Genomic DNA, 17253 nt, shown 5'->3' with positions numbered 1-17253 from the left:
TTCTGTGTGTTGAAAGAATTTTGGTTATGCTCTGCGTTTTTGTAGGCATTTCTTATTAATATATACAACATCATAAGTGTTTTTGGTATTTAGACTAAGACATTGAAGCATAAGTGTTTTTGAGTAAAATGTACCGATATTTGTAACTTTTATATTTTTGTTTCAAACATTATAACATTTTATTATTATTGAAAGTTTTATTGCTATATTTTGTTGTTTCAAAAAAATTATTGTTTCAATTTTTTTTGACAAAGAGTCCCAATTTTTCTCATCGCTTCGAGCCCCGGAAATCTCAGGGCCGGCCTTGGGCCTTGATTCCAGCGATGACTGTCGGTCTGTCACATAGATCGTTGTTAAGTTCCTCTGTCGGTGATGGAGAGCTGGGAAATAGAGAGGAAGGCGATGATTTGCCACTCTATAGTGATGTCTAGCTGGAACCAGAGGCCGAGAGGAGTGGGAGGCCAGCGGTCTTCCATAGATTGAATTCAAAGAGATCGACGAAGTGACGATGGTGTGACTGTGAGGATGATGTTATTGTGGCATTCTTGTAAATAGTAGGAACTGTAGTGGCAATGCTTTAAGTTTTTAAGATCATGGATATTGCAATATAAATATCTACAACTCCATACATTTTGTCGTAAATACAACTCCTGTCTCATCACACTGAGACTGAGAGAGAGACCCAAACCTTCCAAAACCCTAGAAATCTCGAACCGCCATTGAAGCTCCCACAAAGCTTCACAGCAACCGCAACCGCAACCGCAACCGCGGCCACCTCTCTACACATCCCTCACCATCCTTATGCTTAGCCTCCCCCACCGTTAGGCTAGGGCTTTCTTAGTGTAAGGCTCTCGATTTAGTTTCTGGTTCCGAATATGTGGAACAACGGCCAGATTGCGCCGCCCGGCACCGGTGGCTCGTCGATTCCGCCACCTCCCGCGGCTCAGCCGTCGTACACGGTGTTGCCGCCTCCGGCAGATGCCGAGGCTGTGCTCGAAGAGAAGGCTCGTAAATGGCAGCAACTCAATTCCAAGCGGTACAGCGACAAGCGCAAGTTTGGCTTCGTCGAGACGCAGAAGGAGGACATGCCTCCGGAGCATGTCAGGAAGATTATTAGGTCAATATCTGGTGCTCTTTGCCTTCATTTTTTTGGTTGTGTGTCGAATTGATACTTGTAATTACTTTCTGTTGTGCTTATTGGTGATTTAACTAGTAAAACTTTACAAATGAGTGTAATCAAAAACGGAATAGGTTCGTTTCAGGTTTATGTGGTTTGTGGATTTTGTTGATGGGTTAATATATTGTTATAGAAAGCATAGGAGGAGCTTTGATTCGGTGATATGGTGTTTAATATGTGGTAACTTAACTAATAAGGTGCTTTGAATGAAAATGATGTCTTCTTCAAGCACTATTTCACTGATTATTTTGAATTTGCGTTGTAGTGTGTGGTAATTTTTATTGGTAAGAATCCTTATATTCTGTTCGGTTAGGTGTGTCTTGTATTTGTTGTTGTCATGAATTTTTTACTTTTTAGTGCTTCAAAGTGCATAGTATTTAACATGGTGTTTGTGTTTACAGAGACCATGGGGACATGTCCTCGAAGAAATTCCGTCATGATAAACGTGTGTATCTAGGAGCACTTAAATTTGTTCCACACGCTGTTTACAAGCTTTTGGAGAATATGCCAATGCCCTGGGAGCAGGTATTTGTTCTTTGCCTATCCCATTGTGGTCTCTTATTTTTGATATATGTAAGCAACAACTCATCTAATATAATAAATTTTGCCACAGGTTCGTGATGTCAAGGTTCTGTACCATATAACTGGCGCAATTACATTTGTGAATGAGATACCTTGGGTTGTTGAACCTATATATTTGGCTCAGGTGCTTCTTTCTTTCTTATGATTCTGTTTCTGTTTAAGTTGCAGATTGCTAGCCTGTTCTATCTTCCTTTGATGATTTTATTGAATAGTTTAAATTTAAATCTTACAGTGGGGTTCAATGTGGATTATGATGAGAAGGGAGAAGAGGGATCGTCGACATTTTAAAAGAATGCGGTTTCCACCGTTTGATGATGAGGAACCTCCATTAGACTATGCTGATAATCTGTTGGATGTTGATCCTCTAGAGCCAATTCAACTGGAGTTAGATGAAGAAGAAGATTCTGCTGTTTATACCTGGTTTTATGACCATAAACCTCTAGTCAAGACAAAGCTCATTAATGGTCCAAGTTACCGCAAATGGCATCTCTCGCTTCCCATCATGGCAACTCTCCACCGGCTTGCAGGACAGCTACTTTCTGATTTGATTGACCGCAATTATTTCTATCTGTTCGACATGGAGTCATTCTTTACAGCAAAAGCTCTCAATATGTGCATACCAGGTATGCATCTTTCTGTCCATTATCTTCTTTTTGCTTATATGATGATGATGCTTAATTGCTTATAAATGGTGCACAGCAGTAGATTCGAATATAGGTACTCTTACTGTTTCAGTGGACTCACTTTACCAAACTATATGCAGGTGGGCCCAAGTTCGAGCCATTGTACCGAGATATGGAGAAAGGGGATGAGGACTGGAATGAGTTTAATGACATTAACAAGCTGATTATTCGGTCTCCTCTTAGGACAGAGTACAGAATTGCATTCCCTCATCTCTACAACAATAGACCCAGGAAGGTAAAGCTCTGTGTGTATCACACCCCCATGGTTATGTACATAAAAACTGAGGATCCTGATCTACCTGCGTTTTATTATGATCCCTTGATACACCCAATCCCAAGCACAAACAAGGAGCGGCGCGAAAAGAAGATTGATGAGGATGATGACATTTTCATATTGCCGGAAGGGGTGGAACCATTTTTGAGTAATACTCAGCTTTATACTGACACAACAGCGGCTGGAGTTTCCCTATTGTTTGCACCACGTCCCTTTAACATGAGATCTGGGCGGACTCGCCGTGCAGAAGATATACCCCTTGTGTCAGAGTGGTATAAAGAGCATTGCCCTCCATCCTATCCAGTTAAAGTTCGGGTCAGCTACCAGAAATTGTTGAAATGTTTTGTGTTGAACGAATTGCATCATAGACCACCCAAGGCTCAAAAGAAGAAGCACTTGTTTCGGTCACTTCAAGCTACTAAATTCTTCCAAACTACGGAGCTTGATTGGGCTGAAGCGGGTCTCCAAGTCTGTAAGCAGGGTTATAACATGCTGAATCTCTTGATCCACAGGAAGAATTTGAATTACCTTCATCTGGATTATAATTTCAATCTGAAACCTGTGAAAACCCTGACAACAAAAGAGCGTAAAAAGTCCCGGTTTGGTAATGCTTTTCATCTTTGCCGTGAGATCTTGCGGTTGACAAAGCTGGTAGTTGATGCTAACATCCAGTTCCGTTTGGGTAATGTTGATGCCTTTCAATTGGCTGATGGCCTGCAGTACACTTTCTCTCATGTTGGTCAGTTGACTGGTATGTACCGTTACAAATACAGGTTGATGCGTCAGATTAGAATGTGCAAAGATTTGAAGCATTTGATTTACTACCGCTTCAACACCGGCCCAGTTGGGAAGGGACCTGGATGTGGATTCTGGGCTCCAATGTGGAGGGTCTGGTTGTTCTTCCTTCGTGGCATAGTTCCTCTTTTGGAACGGTGGTTGGGAAACTTACTTGCACGGCAATTTGAAGGGCGGCATTCAAAAGGAGTGGCAAAGACTGTAACTAAGCAGCGTGTGGAAAGTCATTTTGATTTGGAGCTTCGAGCTGCTGTCATGCATGATGTTCTTGATGCGATGCCTGAGGGGATCAAGCAAAATAAGGCCAGAACTATACTGCAACATCTCAGTGAGGCATGGCGTTGCTGGAAAGCAAATATCCCTTGGAAGGTACCTGGTTTGCCAGTTCCCATTGAAAATATGATTCTTCGTTACGTCAAGTCAAAGGCAGACTGGTGGACTAATGTGGCTCATTACAATCGTGAACGTATAAGAAGAGGTGCTACAGTAGATAAGACAGTTTGTCGAAAGAATCTTGGAAGATTAACTCGCCTTTGGCTGAAGGCAGAGCAGGAACGACAGCACAATTATCTGAAAGATGGCCCATATGTTACCCCCGAAGAGGCAGTTGCGATTTACACAACAACTGTGCATTGGTTGGAATCGAGGAAGTTCAGCCCCATCCCGTTTCCTCCATTGTCGTACAAGCATGATACCAAGCTACTCATCCTTGCTCTGGAGAGGTTGAAGGAATCATATAGTGTTGCTGTCAGATTGAATCAGCTTCAAAGGGAAGAGCTCGGTCTTATTGAACAAGCTTATGACAACCCGCATGAAGCATTGTCACGAATTAAGCGGCACTTACTTACTCAGCGTGCCTTCAAAGAAGTTGGCATAGAGTTCATGGATCTGTACAGCTATCTCATCCCAGTCTATGAGATTGAACCTCTGGAGAAGATTACAGATGCTTATCTTGATCAGTATCTGTGGTATGAGGGTGACAAACGTCATCTTTTTCCGAACTGGATCAAGCCTGCAGATTCCGAGCCGCCTCCACTCTTGGTTTATAAATGGTGTCAAGGAATTAACAATTTACAGAATATCTGGGATACAAGTGATGGACAGTGTGTTGTAATGCTCCAGACCAAGTTTGAGAAGTTCTTTGAAAAGATTGACTTGACCATGCTGAATAGGCTTCTACGTTTAGTTCTTGATCATAATATTGCTGATTATGTCACTGCGAAGAATAATGTGGTATTGTCCTACAAGGATATGAGTCATACAAATTCTTATGGTCTTATTCGCGGTCTTCAGTTTGCATCTTTTGTTGTACAGTATTATGGGCTTGTGTTGGATCTATTGCTTCTTGGATTGACTCGAGCCAGTGAGATTGCTGGTCCGCCCCAAATGCCAAATGAGTTCATTACTTATTGGGATACAAAGGTTGAGACCCGACATCCTATAAGGCTGTACTCCCGATACATAGACAAGGTGCACATATTGTTCCGCTTCACTCATGAGGAAGCTCGAGATCTTATCCAGCGATACCTCACTGAACATCCAGATCCTAATAATGAGAATATGGTGGGGTATAATAACAAGAAGTGCTGGCCAAGAGATGCCAGAATGAGGCTCATGAAACACGATGTCAATCTTGGGAGGAGTGTTTTCTGGGATATGAAAAATCGTCTTCCTCGAAGCATCACAACTTTAGAGTGGGAGAACAGCTTTGTTTCTGTGTACAGCAAGGATAATCCAAATTTGCTTTTCAGCATGTGTGGTTTTGAGGTCAGGATACTTCCCAAGATAAGAATGAGCCAAGAGGCATTCAGCAATACACGAGATGGAGTTTGGAATCTGCAGAATGAACAGACAAAGGAAAGGACTGCAGTTGCTTTCTTACGGGTTGATGATGAGCACCTGAAAATATTTGAGAATCGTGTAAGGCAGATTCTTATGTCGTCAGGTTCTACCACATTCACAAAGATTGTCAACAAATGGAATACAGCTCTGATCGGTCTTATGACTTACTTCCGTGAAGCAACAGTACATACACAAGAACTGTTGGATCTACTAGTCAAGTGCGAAAATAAAATTCAGACACGTATTAAGATTGGGTTGAATTCAAAGATGCCTAGTAGGTTTCCACCTGTCATCTTCTACACACCAAAAGAAATTGGAGGACTTGGTATGTTATCAATGGGTCACATATTGATTCCCCAAAGTGATCTCAGATACAGTCAGCAGACAGATGTTGGTGTGACACACTTTAGGAGTGGGATGAGTCATGAAGAGGACCAGCTGATTCCAAATCTGTATCGTTACATACAACCTTGGGAGAGTGAATTCATTGATTCCCAGCGTGTTTGGGCAGAATATGCCCTGAAAAGGGAGGAGGCTCAAGCACAAAACAGGCGTCTAACCCTTGAAGATCTGGAAGTGAGTACTTGATTTTGCCATTGTTTTTCAGTTCAAGCATTTTTTATTCATATTTTCTTATTTGTTAAATTGATTCTGATCATTTTCTATTTCATTGACAGGATTCATGGGATAGGGGAATTCCACGTATTAATACATTGTTCCAGAAGGACCGGCACACTTTAGCATATGACAAAGGATGGAGAGTTCGTACTGATTTTAAGCAGTACCAGGTCTTGAAACAAAATCCTTTTTGGTGGACACACCAAAGGCATGACGGAAAGCTTTGGAACTTGAATAACTACAGAACTGATGTTATTCAAGCTCTTGGAGGTGTAGAAGGAATCCTGGAGCATACCTTATTCAAGGGAACTTAGTAAGTTTGATTTTCATTTTAGTTGTCAGTTCATGATCTCATCCACTTATTCCCTCTCTGTACTTTGTCACTGATTGCATGAATTCAAATGCATGGATTGTCAATAAGGTGCATCCATTGATTTTGCTAAACATACGCCACCACTTATAGGAAAACTAATGCTTATTATGATAGAACTATGTGCCTTGAGATATTAGGTTTCTCGTTTGGGGGGTGTCATGTATGACTGGGTAAAGAACATGGAATTGTGTACATTGGCTTTGATTCTTGCACACATTGGTGACTTGTGTTACTGTGCGCATTGGTCATCTTTTTCATATGTGATTCAGTTATTTAATCGCATCTCACCACTTTCACCTTTTTTATTTCAGCTTCCCCACTTGGGAGGGTCTCTTCTGGGAAAAAGCATCTGGTTTTGAGGAATCAATGAAGTACAAGAAGCTGACTAATGCACAGAGATCTGGGCTTAATCAAATTCCTAATCGTAGGTTCACACTCTGGTGGTCGCCAACCATTAATCGGGCTAATGTGTATGTTGGTTTCCAAGTGCAGTTAGATTTGACTGGGATCTTTATGCATGGAAAGATCCCGACCTTGAAGATATCCTTGATTCAAATCTTTCGTGCACATTTGTGGCAAAAGATCCACGAAAGTGTTGTCATGGATCTCTGTCAGGTTTTGGATCAGGAGTTGGATGCTTTGGAAATCGAGACCGTGCAGAAGGAAACAATTCATCCCAGGAAGAGTTACAAGATGAACAGTTCTTGTGCTGATATTCTGCTCTTTGCTGCCCATAGATGGCCGATGTCAAAACCTAGTCTTGTGGCAGAGCCGAAGGATGTGTTTGATCAGAAAGCAAGCAACAAGTACTGGATAGATGTACAACTCCGATGGGGAGACTATGATTCCCACGATATTGAACGTTACACCCGAGCCAAGTTCATGGATTATACAACAGACAACATGTCTATCTACCCCTCCCCCACAGGTAATTTTTTTCCTGGTTTTGTTTTCTTCTCCAGAATTCCAGATGCCTGCATCTATGATTTGTGAAAGTAATTATGGTTGTTTTTTTTGCAGGGGTGATGATTGGTCTTGATCTGGCGTATAATCTACATTCTGCTTTTGGTAATTGGTTTCCTGGATCCAAACCGCTGCTTCAACAGGCAATGAACAAAATAATGAAGGTACCATTCTTTTACTGTTTGGTGATTTGCCTTTTGTTTTTTGATTGGATTATGTTCATAAAACAGGTGACTAATTGTCTGTTGTGCCCTTGCAGTCAAATCCAGCTCTTTATGTCTTGCGGGAGCGGATACGGAAAGGATTGCAGCTTTACTCTTCAGAGCCGACAGAACCTTACTTGTCATCCCAGAATTATGGGGAGATTTTCAGCAATCAAATTATCTGGTTTGTTGATGATACTAATGTGTATCGCGTTACAATCCACAAGACATTTGAAGGAAATCTCACTACAAAGCCAATTAATGGTGCGATTTTCATATTCAATCCAAGGACCGGGCAGCTGTTCCTGAAGGTATGTCATGCTTCTTTGGTGTCATGAGGTTGAATTCCCCTTGTCTCTGATTTGTTTGTTTTGAGCTTATATTGTATGTTGCAACTTGGCAGGTCATCCACACAAGTGTATGGGCAGGACAGAAGCGTCTTGGTCAGTTGGCTAAGTGGAAGACTGCAGAAGAAGTTGCTGCACTTGTGCGTTCTTTACCAGTTGAAGAGCAGCCAAAGCAAATTATTGTGACTCGAAAGGGAATGCTTGATCCACTAGAGGTGCACTTGTTGGATTTCCCCAACATAGTCATAAAAGGAAGTGAGCTGCAGCTTCCGTTCCAGGCTTGTCTTAAGATTGAGAAATTCGGTGATCTGATACTGAAGGCTACTGAGCCACAGATGGTTCTTTTCAACATCTATGATGATTGGTTGAAGAGTATTTCATCATATACTGCATTCTCTCGGCTCATTTTGATTCTTCGTGCACTTCATGTAAATAATGAGAAGGCAAAGATGTTATTGAAACCTGATACAACGGTCATCACTGAGCCACACCACATTTGGCCTTCCCTTTCTGACGATCAATGGATGAAGGTAATTTGCTTTGCTGAATACAGTATAGCTTGTAGTATTCGTCTACTAATGAAACTCATATCTGCATCCAAGATATATGTTGACTATTGATTCTCATTGTTGCATCCAAAATGTATGTTTTCTGTGAAAGCGTTTGAATTGAAGATTGCATGGTGCAGCAAGCTTAAGATCCATTTTTATCAGCTGTAATAGAGGCATTTTGCTTCACTTCCACTGGTTCTGCTCGTTCGCTTTTGCTCACGTATTGTTTTGATGCGTAGGTTGAGGTTGCTTTAAGGGATCTGATTCTCTCAGATTATGCAAAAAAGAACAACGTGAACACATCTGCTCTGACACAATCTGAGATTCGTGATATCATTCTTGGAGCTGAGATTACTCCTCCTTCACAACAAAGGCAACAAATTGCAGAGATTGAGAAGCAGGTGATGTATCTTTCTCCATGTCATGGCTTTGGACTTTGTCAAATGAAGATTGCTTTTTAATTTATCATAAATTAACTTGTTGTAAATTTCTACTTTCAGCATAAAGAAGCAAGTCAGCTGACAGCAGTTACTACGAAGACTACGAATGTGCATGGTGATGAACTCATTGTCACTACTACTAGTCCTTATGAGCAAGCTGCATTTGGGTCCAAGACTGATTGGCGTGTGAGAGCAATATCTGCTACCAATCTCTACCTTCGTGTCAATCATATATATGTGAATTCAGAAGATGTAAAGGTAGATCTTTTCTTCAATTATTGGTCTTGGAATTTTTTTCTTTCTTTTCTTTTTGACTTTTTTAATTGTGTGTGCTATTTTCATATCTATTTATTGTGTCCTATTCGTAACAGGAAACGGGTTACACATATATCATGCCAAAGAACATATTGAAGAAGTTCATCTGTGTTGCGGATCTGCGGACACAAATTTCTGGTTACTTGTACGGTGTAAGCCCACCTGACAATCCTCAGGTCAAGGAAATTCGCTGCATTGCTATGCCACCTCAGTGGGGAACCCACCAGCAAGTTAATCTTCCAACGGCGCTTCCCGAGCATGATTTTCTCAATGATCTGGAACCTTTGGGGTGGATGCACACACAGCCGAATGAACTTCCACAGCTTTCTCCTCAGGTAATTTTTGTCGATTGCTTGGTAGTTTAAAATCTTCAACTTCTTATTTTGGATGTGTTTTAACCTGTGCTGTGCTCTATTGTAGGATCTAACCTCTCATGCTAAGATCTTGGAGAACACCAAGCAATGGGATGGGGAAAAGTGCATCATTTTAACCTGCAGTTTCACTCCTGGTTCCTGCTCGTTAACTGCATACAAACTTACTCCATCTGGTTATGAGTGGGGACGTGTCAACAAAGACACAGGAAGCAATCCACACGGTTACCTTCCAACTCATTATGAGAAGGTCCAAATGCTTCTCAGTGACAGGTTCCTTGGTTTCTATATGGTAAGATTATTATCATCACATTTTCAGTTTTGCCGAATGATAATATGCTTTCATGTGCTTGTTCCGTTTCTGGTTTCTCATCAATTTTCTGTCTTATGCTTGGTTTCTAGATTCCTGATAATGGTCCGTGGAACTACAACTTCATGGGGGTGAAGCATACACAAGGCATGAAGTACGGTATCAAGCTTGGGACACCAAGGGAGTACTATCACGAGGACCATAGGCCAACACATTACCTTGAGTTTAGCAACATGGAGGAGGGTGACACAGTGGCGGGAGATCGTGATGATACCTTTACATAAGTACTGAGAATCCTTATGTTGTAGCCTGCGCATTAGTAATGCTCATGCTTGTTTTTGGTGAAGGACTTGTAAATATTTGATACAGAGAGGCAACTTTTGACACATTTGCTTCTGAAGGTACCGCTAAGGGTATCAACTTTAACCATATATGCCGAGTGTTTCTCTGATACGGGATCAATTGCTATATTCTTTTGATCATATTTGCTTCTTGATCTGTTTCAAGTAATATGTGTATCACTGAGAACTCGTTTCACTGTCAGATTCACTCTAGTAAAACTAATTATTCTGACGGCTACGGCCAAAAGTGATTTCAGAAAGGAAACTAGTCTTTTTGAGTTGTATTTGCGTTTGTCCAGTAGAGTTCAGGAGTTGTATATGCATTTGTCGAGCAGTGTTCTTCTGGACCTTTGTTTCTCAGAGTACTGAAAGTTCCAGAGTTGGAATTTCCAGAACATAGTAGTTAATTAGCATAGTAATTGACATATAAATTTCAAAGGGGAGCAATCTGTAAATTTTCATTCATTTTGGAAACTTACTAAATTAGCGCTCTCTATATATCATAGATTTAAATTTATACACGAGTCCTGACCAGTTCGGGGTTGATGACAATGGTCAAAATAATAGTTATTGACATCCTATCGGTTTTGTAAAATAAAGATATAACGAGGATATATCAGATTATATTGTTATTTTTTTTAGTTTTAATTAAATTTAATATATTTATTAACATATATTTCAAAATATATTAAACTTGAGAAATTAAAACTTACAGTTCAAAATATACCCAATAAACATCATAAAAGAAAAACATATGATTGTTTTGAGAATTAAATACATAAATAATTTTAATTAATAAAAATAGGTGCCTAAAAGATAAATTGAGGTAATCATTCATCAAATGAATTTTTTTTTAAAATATTTTTTTTTAAAATGACATGGTTTTTTATATTGGGTCAAACTCAGTTTGACGTAATATATTTCATTTTGACTTGATTTATCGGTCTACCGAGATAATGTAGGATGGAATGGTTTTATAAAAATTATGGATATATAAATAATATATCCTAATATTCAAAACATTGGTCGATGAGATTAACCAAGTCGTCCAAGTGTTAACAGAAAGAGTTAGAGAGAGTTCGACAAAAGTAAGGGGTTGACAGAGTTTGGAAACTGTCAAATAGTGGGACACGTGTTCAAATGAAAATGGCAAGAAGACTCGAACCAAACGCACCGTTACGTTGTAGAAAGGCCGTTACATTCCGATTTGAAAGACAAATAAAGCTTCAGTTTCCAACGATCCTTGGTTCAATTCAAATTTGAATTCTCAGCTCTCTCTCTCTCTCTCTCTGAAATTCAAATTCAAATTTGAGTTTCAAGTTTGGTTTCCTAGAGCCGCTACGGTCACCGCCGTGGTTCTTCACAAGGTAAGATCATCGAGCCTTTCCCTTTCATTCTCTGTTGTTTGATTCTTCTCGATTCGGTAGTCGTTCTACAATTAAATTGAGTCTCACAGTATCCGGCTTTTTAGATTTCGTATTTAGGGTTTTGATTATGTTTTCCCTTGATTCAATTTCAGATACATGCACGGCGGCGGCGGGTATCGGATGCTGGGTTTCAGATGATCAGTGGTTCGCCAATTGATCATCATTTATGAGATTTAATCTCGAATAGACAGTCTCGGTAATTTTACAAGGTACGATGAGAAACCCAGTAATCTGAGATAGAGAAAGAGAGACTTTCATGAAATTTCAATATAAATAATTGGTGCTCCCTCTTTATTTAGGGGTTGAGGAACCATGTTTGATTGGGTTTCATGCTGTCCAGGCCCCAATTCGGAATTAACAGTCCCATGTATTATTGATACAAATTGACAATTTTGTCACAGTTGCCATCGGAATTAATACCCTTGTTTCGGAAAGATAAGTCGGAATTGGTCCCTAAGGTTGCCTATGATATATATAGCATTCTGCAAACATGTTGCTATACTCGGAATTTCACCACTCAAGTGATTTTTTTGCCCAACTTGAGTGAATTTCCAACTACCAACTTGTTGATGCAGTAGTTGGCGGAGGATAAGGAAATTGTTGCCTGTCGGTTTATATTGATAAATTTGTTGCCACTCAAGTGATTTTTGCCCAACTTGATGTGGCAGCAAACAACCCATTGAGGTAATAGTGCAAGAGGTACGACTGAGGTTTGTTGCCTTGTAAATTTATGTTGATTTGATTGTTGCCCCTTGAGTGATTTTTGCCCAGACTGAGGTTTCAACAAAAACCACGTCCTTGCCTCATAAGGAAAGGTTAGACAGTTGCTTTTATGATGCTAATCGGAGGTTGCCTTGTCCTTGAGCAGTTATTTTATCTGGCAAGTATGTCCTCAGCCATTGTCCACTTCTAATTAATCTCTTTACTCAGGTACATTTATAGATAAATTCCCTTCCAAGCCATCTGGATGCCTTATAGTACCTACAGTGATATGTTTATGAAACCTGAGTAAAGAAATTATTTTGATGGTGCATGATTTACTGGCTTCCATTTATGTATTGAAAGTTTGGGCTTGTGCATGTTGTTTGTCAGTTGTTCGATAAAATGCCCCAAAGGAATAAAATACTCTTGGAATGCAATAATATTGTTTTTGCCTCTAATGGTATGTTAAATGAAGCATTTGAGTTGTTGGAAATTTTGCTGCTGGAGGCTACTGAAGTAAGTATTCTAGTTGGAATACCATAAATGGTTTCAAAGTGACATGGTTGCCTATTAATCCATCAAAATAAGGGTATTCGATAGTTCCAGAAAGACTAGTCGGAATTGCTTTTTATAAGGTTGCCTATGAAATTTATAGCATTTACCAAACATGTTGCTATACTTGGAACTTCACCAGTTAAGTGATTTTTTTGCCCAAATTGAAACGAGATCATTTAACCATGAAGCCGTTCATGGCTTGTAACGATGAAGCTAATCAGGGTTTGTGATTTAAGTCCAAATTCTACTCAAAAGGATGGTAAATTGGCGGGTATGTATGGTGTAACTTTCGATTTGGTGCACTATGCTTGCATGGTTGATTACTATGGGAGTGCTGATGATATAGTCTGGGTTAGAGCCTTCACATAATATAGAATACATTTACATGATATAATAAAATGTTTAGTGATATGTATGACATTTGGTACTTTGTCCTTTCTTGGGGTTAAACAGCATGCTGTCCCACTATTTCTGGTTGTTTTTTTAAACAATTATGTCAAAAAATTTATCCCATCAAGATAAGGGAATGGCGATACACGAAAGTACTTGTCAGAATGGCCCATAAAAGGTTGCTTATGAGATTTAAACATTCTGCAAAGTGCAGCCATTCATGGACTTTTAAAACTCAAGTGACTTTCTGTCTAGAGGTTCCAACATCCAACTAAATTAGTTGTTGGGCCTGTGAGATTTAAAACAATTTGCAGACTGTAGCCATTCTTGGAATTTCAAAACTCAAGTGATTTTTTTGTCTAACTTGGGGTTTCAACAACCAACTAATTGATGCAGTTTTGTTGGGTAAGACTACTGAAATGTTGCCTTGTCGGTTCATGTTAAAATCTAGCTGGAGCATGTGAACGCTTCAGTGTTTCTGCTGAGAGTTATCTCATTCCTAGGTATCTAATAATGCCTTTTGTCCTGTAACTAGTTATAGATGCACTGATGATGTTTCTTCTATAGGTTGTTAAACAAATCTACTTCTTGAACTTAGGGAGTTAGGAGAAGAAGTTGTTAAATTTTTTTGATTGGCGCTACTTAGTTAGGCTGTGTTGGGTTTATTAGGGGACTCTAGCTTTTACACTTCTAAGTATGAAAGTTTGGGGATGTCCCAAACTAGAAGCCATGCTTTATTGTTTTAGTGATACTCAAGCTAGAAGATTCATATGAAATACCTATTTTCTCTTGGCCTACTGGAGGCTGCCTAAGTGCATATTGAGTTCGGACAAGATCATGATTTATGTTCGCATTCCATAATCCAAACGTCAGTAAAGGTTTGTCCTATTTTGATTCTTTGTATAACACCAAGACTATTTAGATTCTGTCTTCTGAAATTTAGTTTTAGTAGTACTATTACTGTAACTTAAAACCTTAATGACTCCAATGTTAGATCCTCCTTGAACTATTGTGTTCTCAGTCATAAGGTTGATTGGGTGCTAGTATGTTCATAACGTTGAAGAATGAAGAACTATCTTGGAATCAGGAATTACAAACTTCTAGAATGGTGAAAACTTGGATGAGACTTGATATCTTATCCATTCTCCATTTTTTGCATGATATATAATCCTCATCTCTTCCTTATTTTCTTGTCATTGTCATCTGCTGAAGTGATTGAAACATGAAGAAACATAATCTTTGGCCTTTAATTAAAGGGTTTATGCATAGCCGATATTGTAAGTTCTCTGTATCATGAGCATAAGAGTTGATATGGTCTTCTCATCCTAGGCTAGGTCCACAATAAGAGTTGAAAAGGAGATTTCTCGTGGTACTGAGTTGGAGCTATAGGGGGTTGGTTTGTGGGGACGTTGTTTCTAGTTCGTAAGAAAAAGGAGTGAGGATTTAGAATAAAACATTTGGCTAAGAGATATGGCCCTCTTTATTAGTTTTTGTGGTTCTTCCTTATTAGGTAATCTTAAAATTTCGAAATGCATGTGGGCTAAATTGGTGCATATATGTGAAATTTAGCTAGTAATTGCAATGCTGTGGTATCAAGAATTCTTGATGATTTTACTGATTCAGTGCTTTCATGCTTAATGTTCTAGAGTTAACAACTCCGATTGATCAACTATGTAAAGTTGCCAAATACCATTGTCACTGCTATATGTAGCAGTTTGGTTTGGTTATAGTTGAATTTTTTTGCGTCTTCGATTGTGCCATTCAGGCTTTGAAATGCTTCTGGTATGCGAGAATGGTTCCACTTTTTACATATTTAGACTATTACGTAAGCAACATTATTATTAGCTGAGATACCACACTTGTGATTGCAACCAATGTGAGCAGTCTGGCTTACTTTCAAGTCCATGTTATGTGATGGGATAAAATCAAGTAATCAACTGTTGACATCTACACTACACAGCTCTTGTTCGTGTTCTTTTCTGACAAAAGTAGCCTCTTTGACTAGGCATTCTCTACTGGTGATGATTTGAAGTCAATTTCTGACTGCAAACCAGATCTATATACATGACTACATGGTAATAATCTGTTGCATCAAATTCTGTCAACATGACCTGATTGAACAGGTTTTTGCTGAGATGTCATATCAGGGAATGATATGGAACACACTCATACAGAATACTCATATCAATGGATATGGTATAGCTGAAATATTTGAACTAATGGATTCTGACCTCATCATTCTCTGCTTATTCTTTCCTTGATGCGTATGACTGTATGAGAAAAGTGGGCAGATAAATTAGTTGTGAACTTCAGCTAGCTACTGAAAATTAAGCCTAGCCTTGAGACATTATCCTGATCAAGCATCTTAGAAAGGATGAATGTAAGAAAACAGGGATCTTTTATGGAGTTCATGGTGGAAAATGTTTTTCACCCCTACGGAATATTGAGATACGGCAAAGTAGGAATATTGTGAATATGGGGTACTCCAGAAAAATGTGCCACGGAATGAAGCCTAACTCTATGACATATCGGTCCCTCCTTAGTGCGTATAGAAGAGCTTGAGGCAAGTACAGAATTTAGATGTCATAATTAAATACAGATTTTTCAAAACTGTATTATTAAGCTTGGGCAAGGTGGGTGAATTATTTTTGACCATGGAAGAGAAACATGTGCTCCTTATCACATCGCTGGATTTGTTCTAGAAATGAGAATTCAGCTTGCACTTTCACTAGGCAAGAGGAAATTTTTTCTGAGTTTCTTTGGTTGTTCTTGTGGAAATTTCCCATCTTTCCCTGCATCGGAATGTTATGGTAATAATTGTTTCTATATTGATTATCACATGAACCATTGTGTTCTCAGGCAGTCAGGCACAACTGCACAAGGTTGATTTGATTCTATAATCTTCATAATGTACAGGCTTATCAAATTCAATTCTACAAACCCCAATGCACAGGCTTCCATGCTTCTTCTGCTGCCTCTTTTTTTTCCCTTACAAAAGAAAAGAAAGAAAAATCATCTGTGAATTGTGACACTTGGTTTCTTAGACCTCTTCTTTTTTCAAATTTCAACACACAGGTCTCATGGAATTTGAGCAGTTCATTCAAGAAACCCCGCAGGTATTTTTTCCATCTCAGATTTCTTCTATTGCATATATTTGAGTTGAAAACTTACATTGTTTGCGTCCATGTCTGTGATTGTCTAACCAGTATATGGCCGATGAAATTGGCTATTGTTATATGACATTACAGTAATGACTTACAGCTATATATGCTTTTGTTTCTTCCTCACATCCATCTACTTAGAAGAAAGTTCAATAAAATGTCAGTGGCATTTCATTAAAGTCATATAGAGAAGTTTGTCCCCATTTCAACCTCAAGTATCATACTACTAAGACATGAATAAAGTTATTTGCTTTTTAAGAATAGGACTTTACATTTAAAACCAAGAGAAGTATTCCATAAGATTGTACTGACAAACTATGTAAACCCTTATTAAGAAAAGATATAGCTAGAAGCCTTTTTTTTTGTCTTGGAAATTTTAAGTTCTAATATCTAATGATTTATGTATATGAATCCTTGCTGTTTTCTTTTCTCAAAAAAAAAAAAATATAGATATATATATATTTCGACGTGTCTATATATATATATATATAGTCTCCTTTCAGAGCGGAGCCCTGCTTTAAAATTAAAGTGCGAAGTTCCTTATTTGACTAATATATATATATATATATATATATATTCATAGATCTTATTGCAAAGTAATGACTTCCCTCGAGTAAGGCATAATTAATATATTACAAAGCATTACTCGAGTAACAAAGTCTTCCATATATTCTTGCCTAGTAACTAACCCTGGAGTTTTTTATTTCTTGTGTTACCTTATATCAAGTTCCATTTTTCCTTTTCTTGATTGTAAAGGACTGCAGGTTTCCTCAATTATAAAGTACCAAACGTAATGCAATGACTAAGACAATCAATCGTAAAAACTGTTATTG

At 38.8% G+C, this 17253-nt stretch overlaps 1 protein-coding gene and 1 long non-coding RNA gene across 2 annotated transcripts; both read left to right on the top strand.

The window, feature by feature from the left end:
• The first annotated feature begins 676 nt into the window (after positions 1-676).
• LOC126800988 (pre-mRNA-processing-splicing factor 8A) lies at positions 677-10326 on the top strand. The gene is made up of 15 exons (XM_050528420.1): positions 677-1117; positions 1579-1702; positions 1791-1883; positions 1992-2382; positions 2523-5929; positions 6031-6284; positions 6656-7272; positions 7365-7471; positions 7567-7821; positions 7914-8387; positions 8648-8809; positions 8909-9106; positions 9220-9498; positions 9584-9826; positions 9937-10326. The coding sequence occupies exons 1-15, from the start codon at positions 876-878 to the stop codon at positions 10126-10128; spliced, it is 7038 nt and encodes a 2345-aa protein (XP_050384377.1). The 5' UTR covers positions 677-875; the 3' UTR covers positions 10129-10326.
• Positions 10327-11439: 1113 nt separating this feature from the next.
• On the top strand, positions 11440-12648 carry LOC126799860 (uncharacterized). The gene is made up of 2 exons (XR_007672658.1): positions 11440-11552; positions 11705-12648. It is a non-coding gene; the product is annotated as an uncharacterized LOC126799860 (long non-coding RNA).
• Positions 12649-17253: the final 4605 nt, after the last annotated feature.

This window comes from Argentina anserina, chromosome 6 (assembly GCF_933775445.1).
Source record: "Argentina anserina chromosome 6, drPotAnse1.1, whole genome shotgun sequence".
Lineage (NCBI taxonomy): Eukaryota > Viridiplantae > Streptophyta > Magnoliopsida > Rosales > Rosaceae > Argentina > Argentina anserina.
The sequence above is the reverse complement of the archived record's forward strand: the minus strand, read 5'-3'. Positions and strand labels throughout refer to the sequence as shown.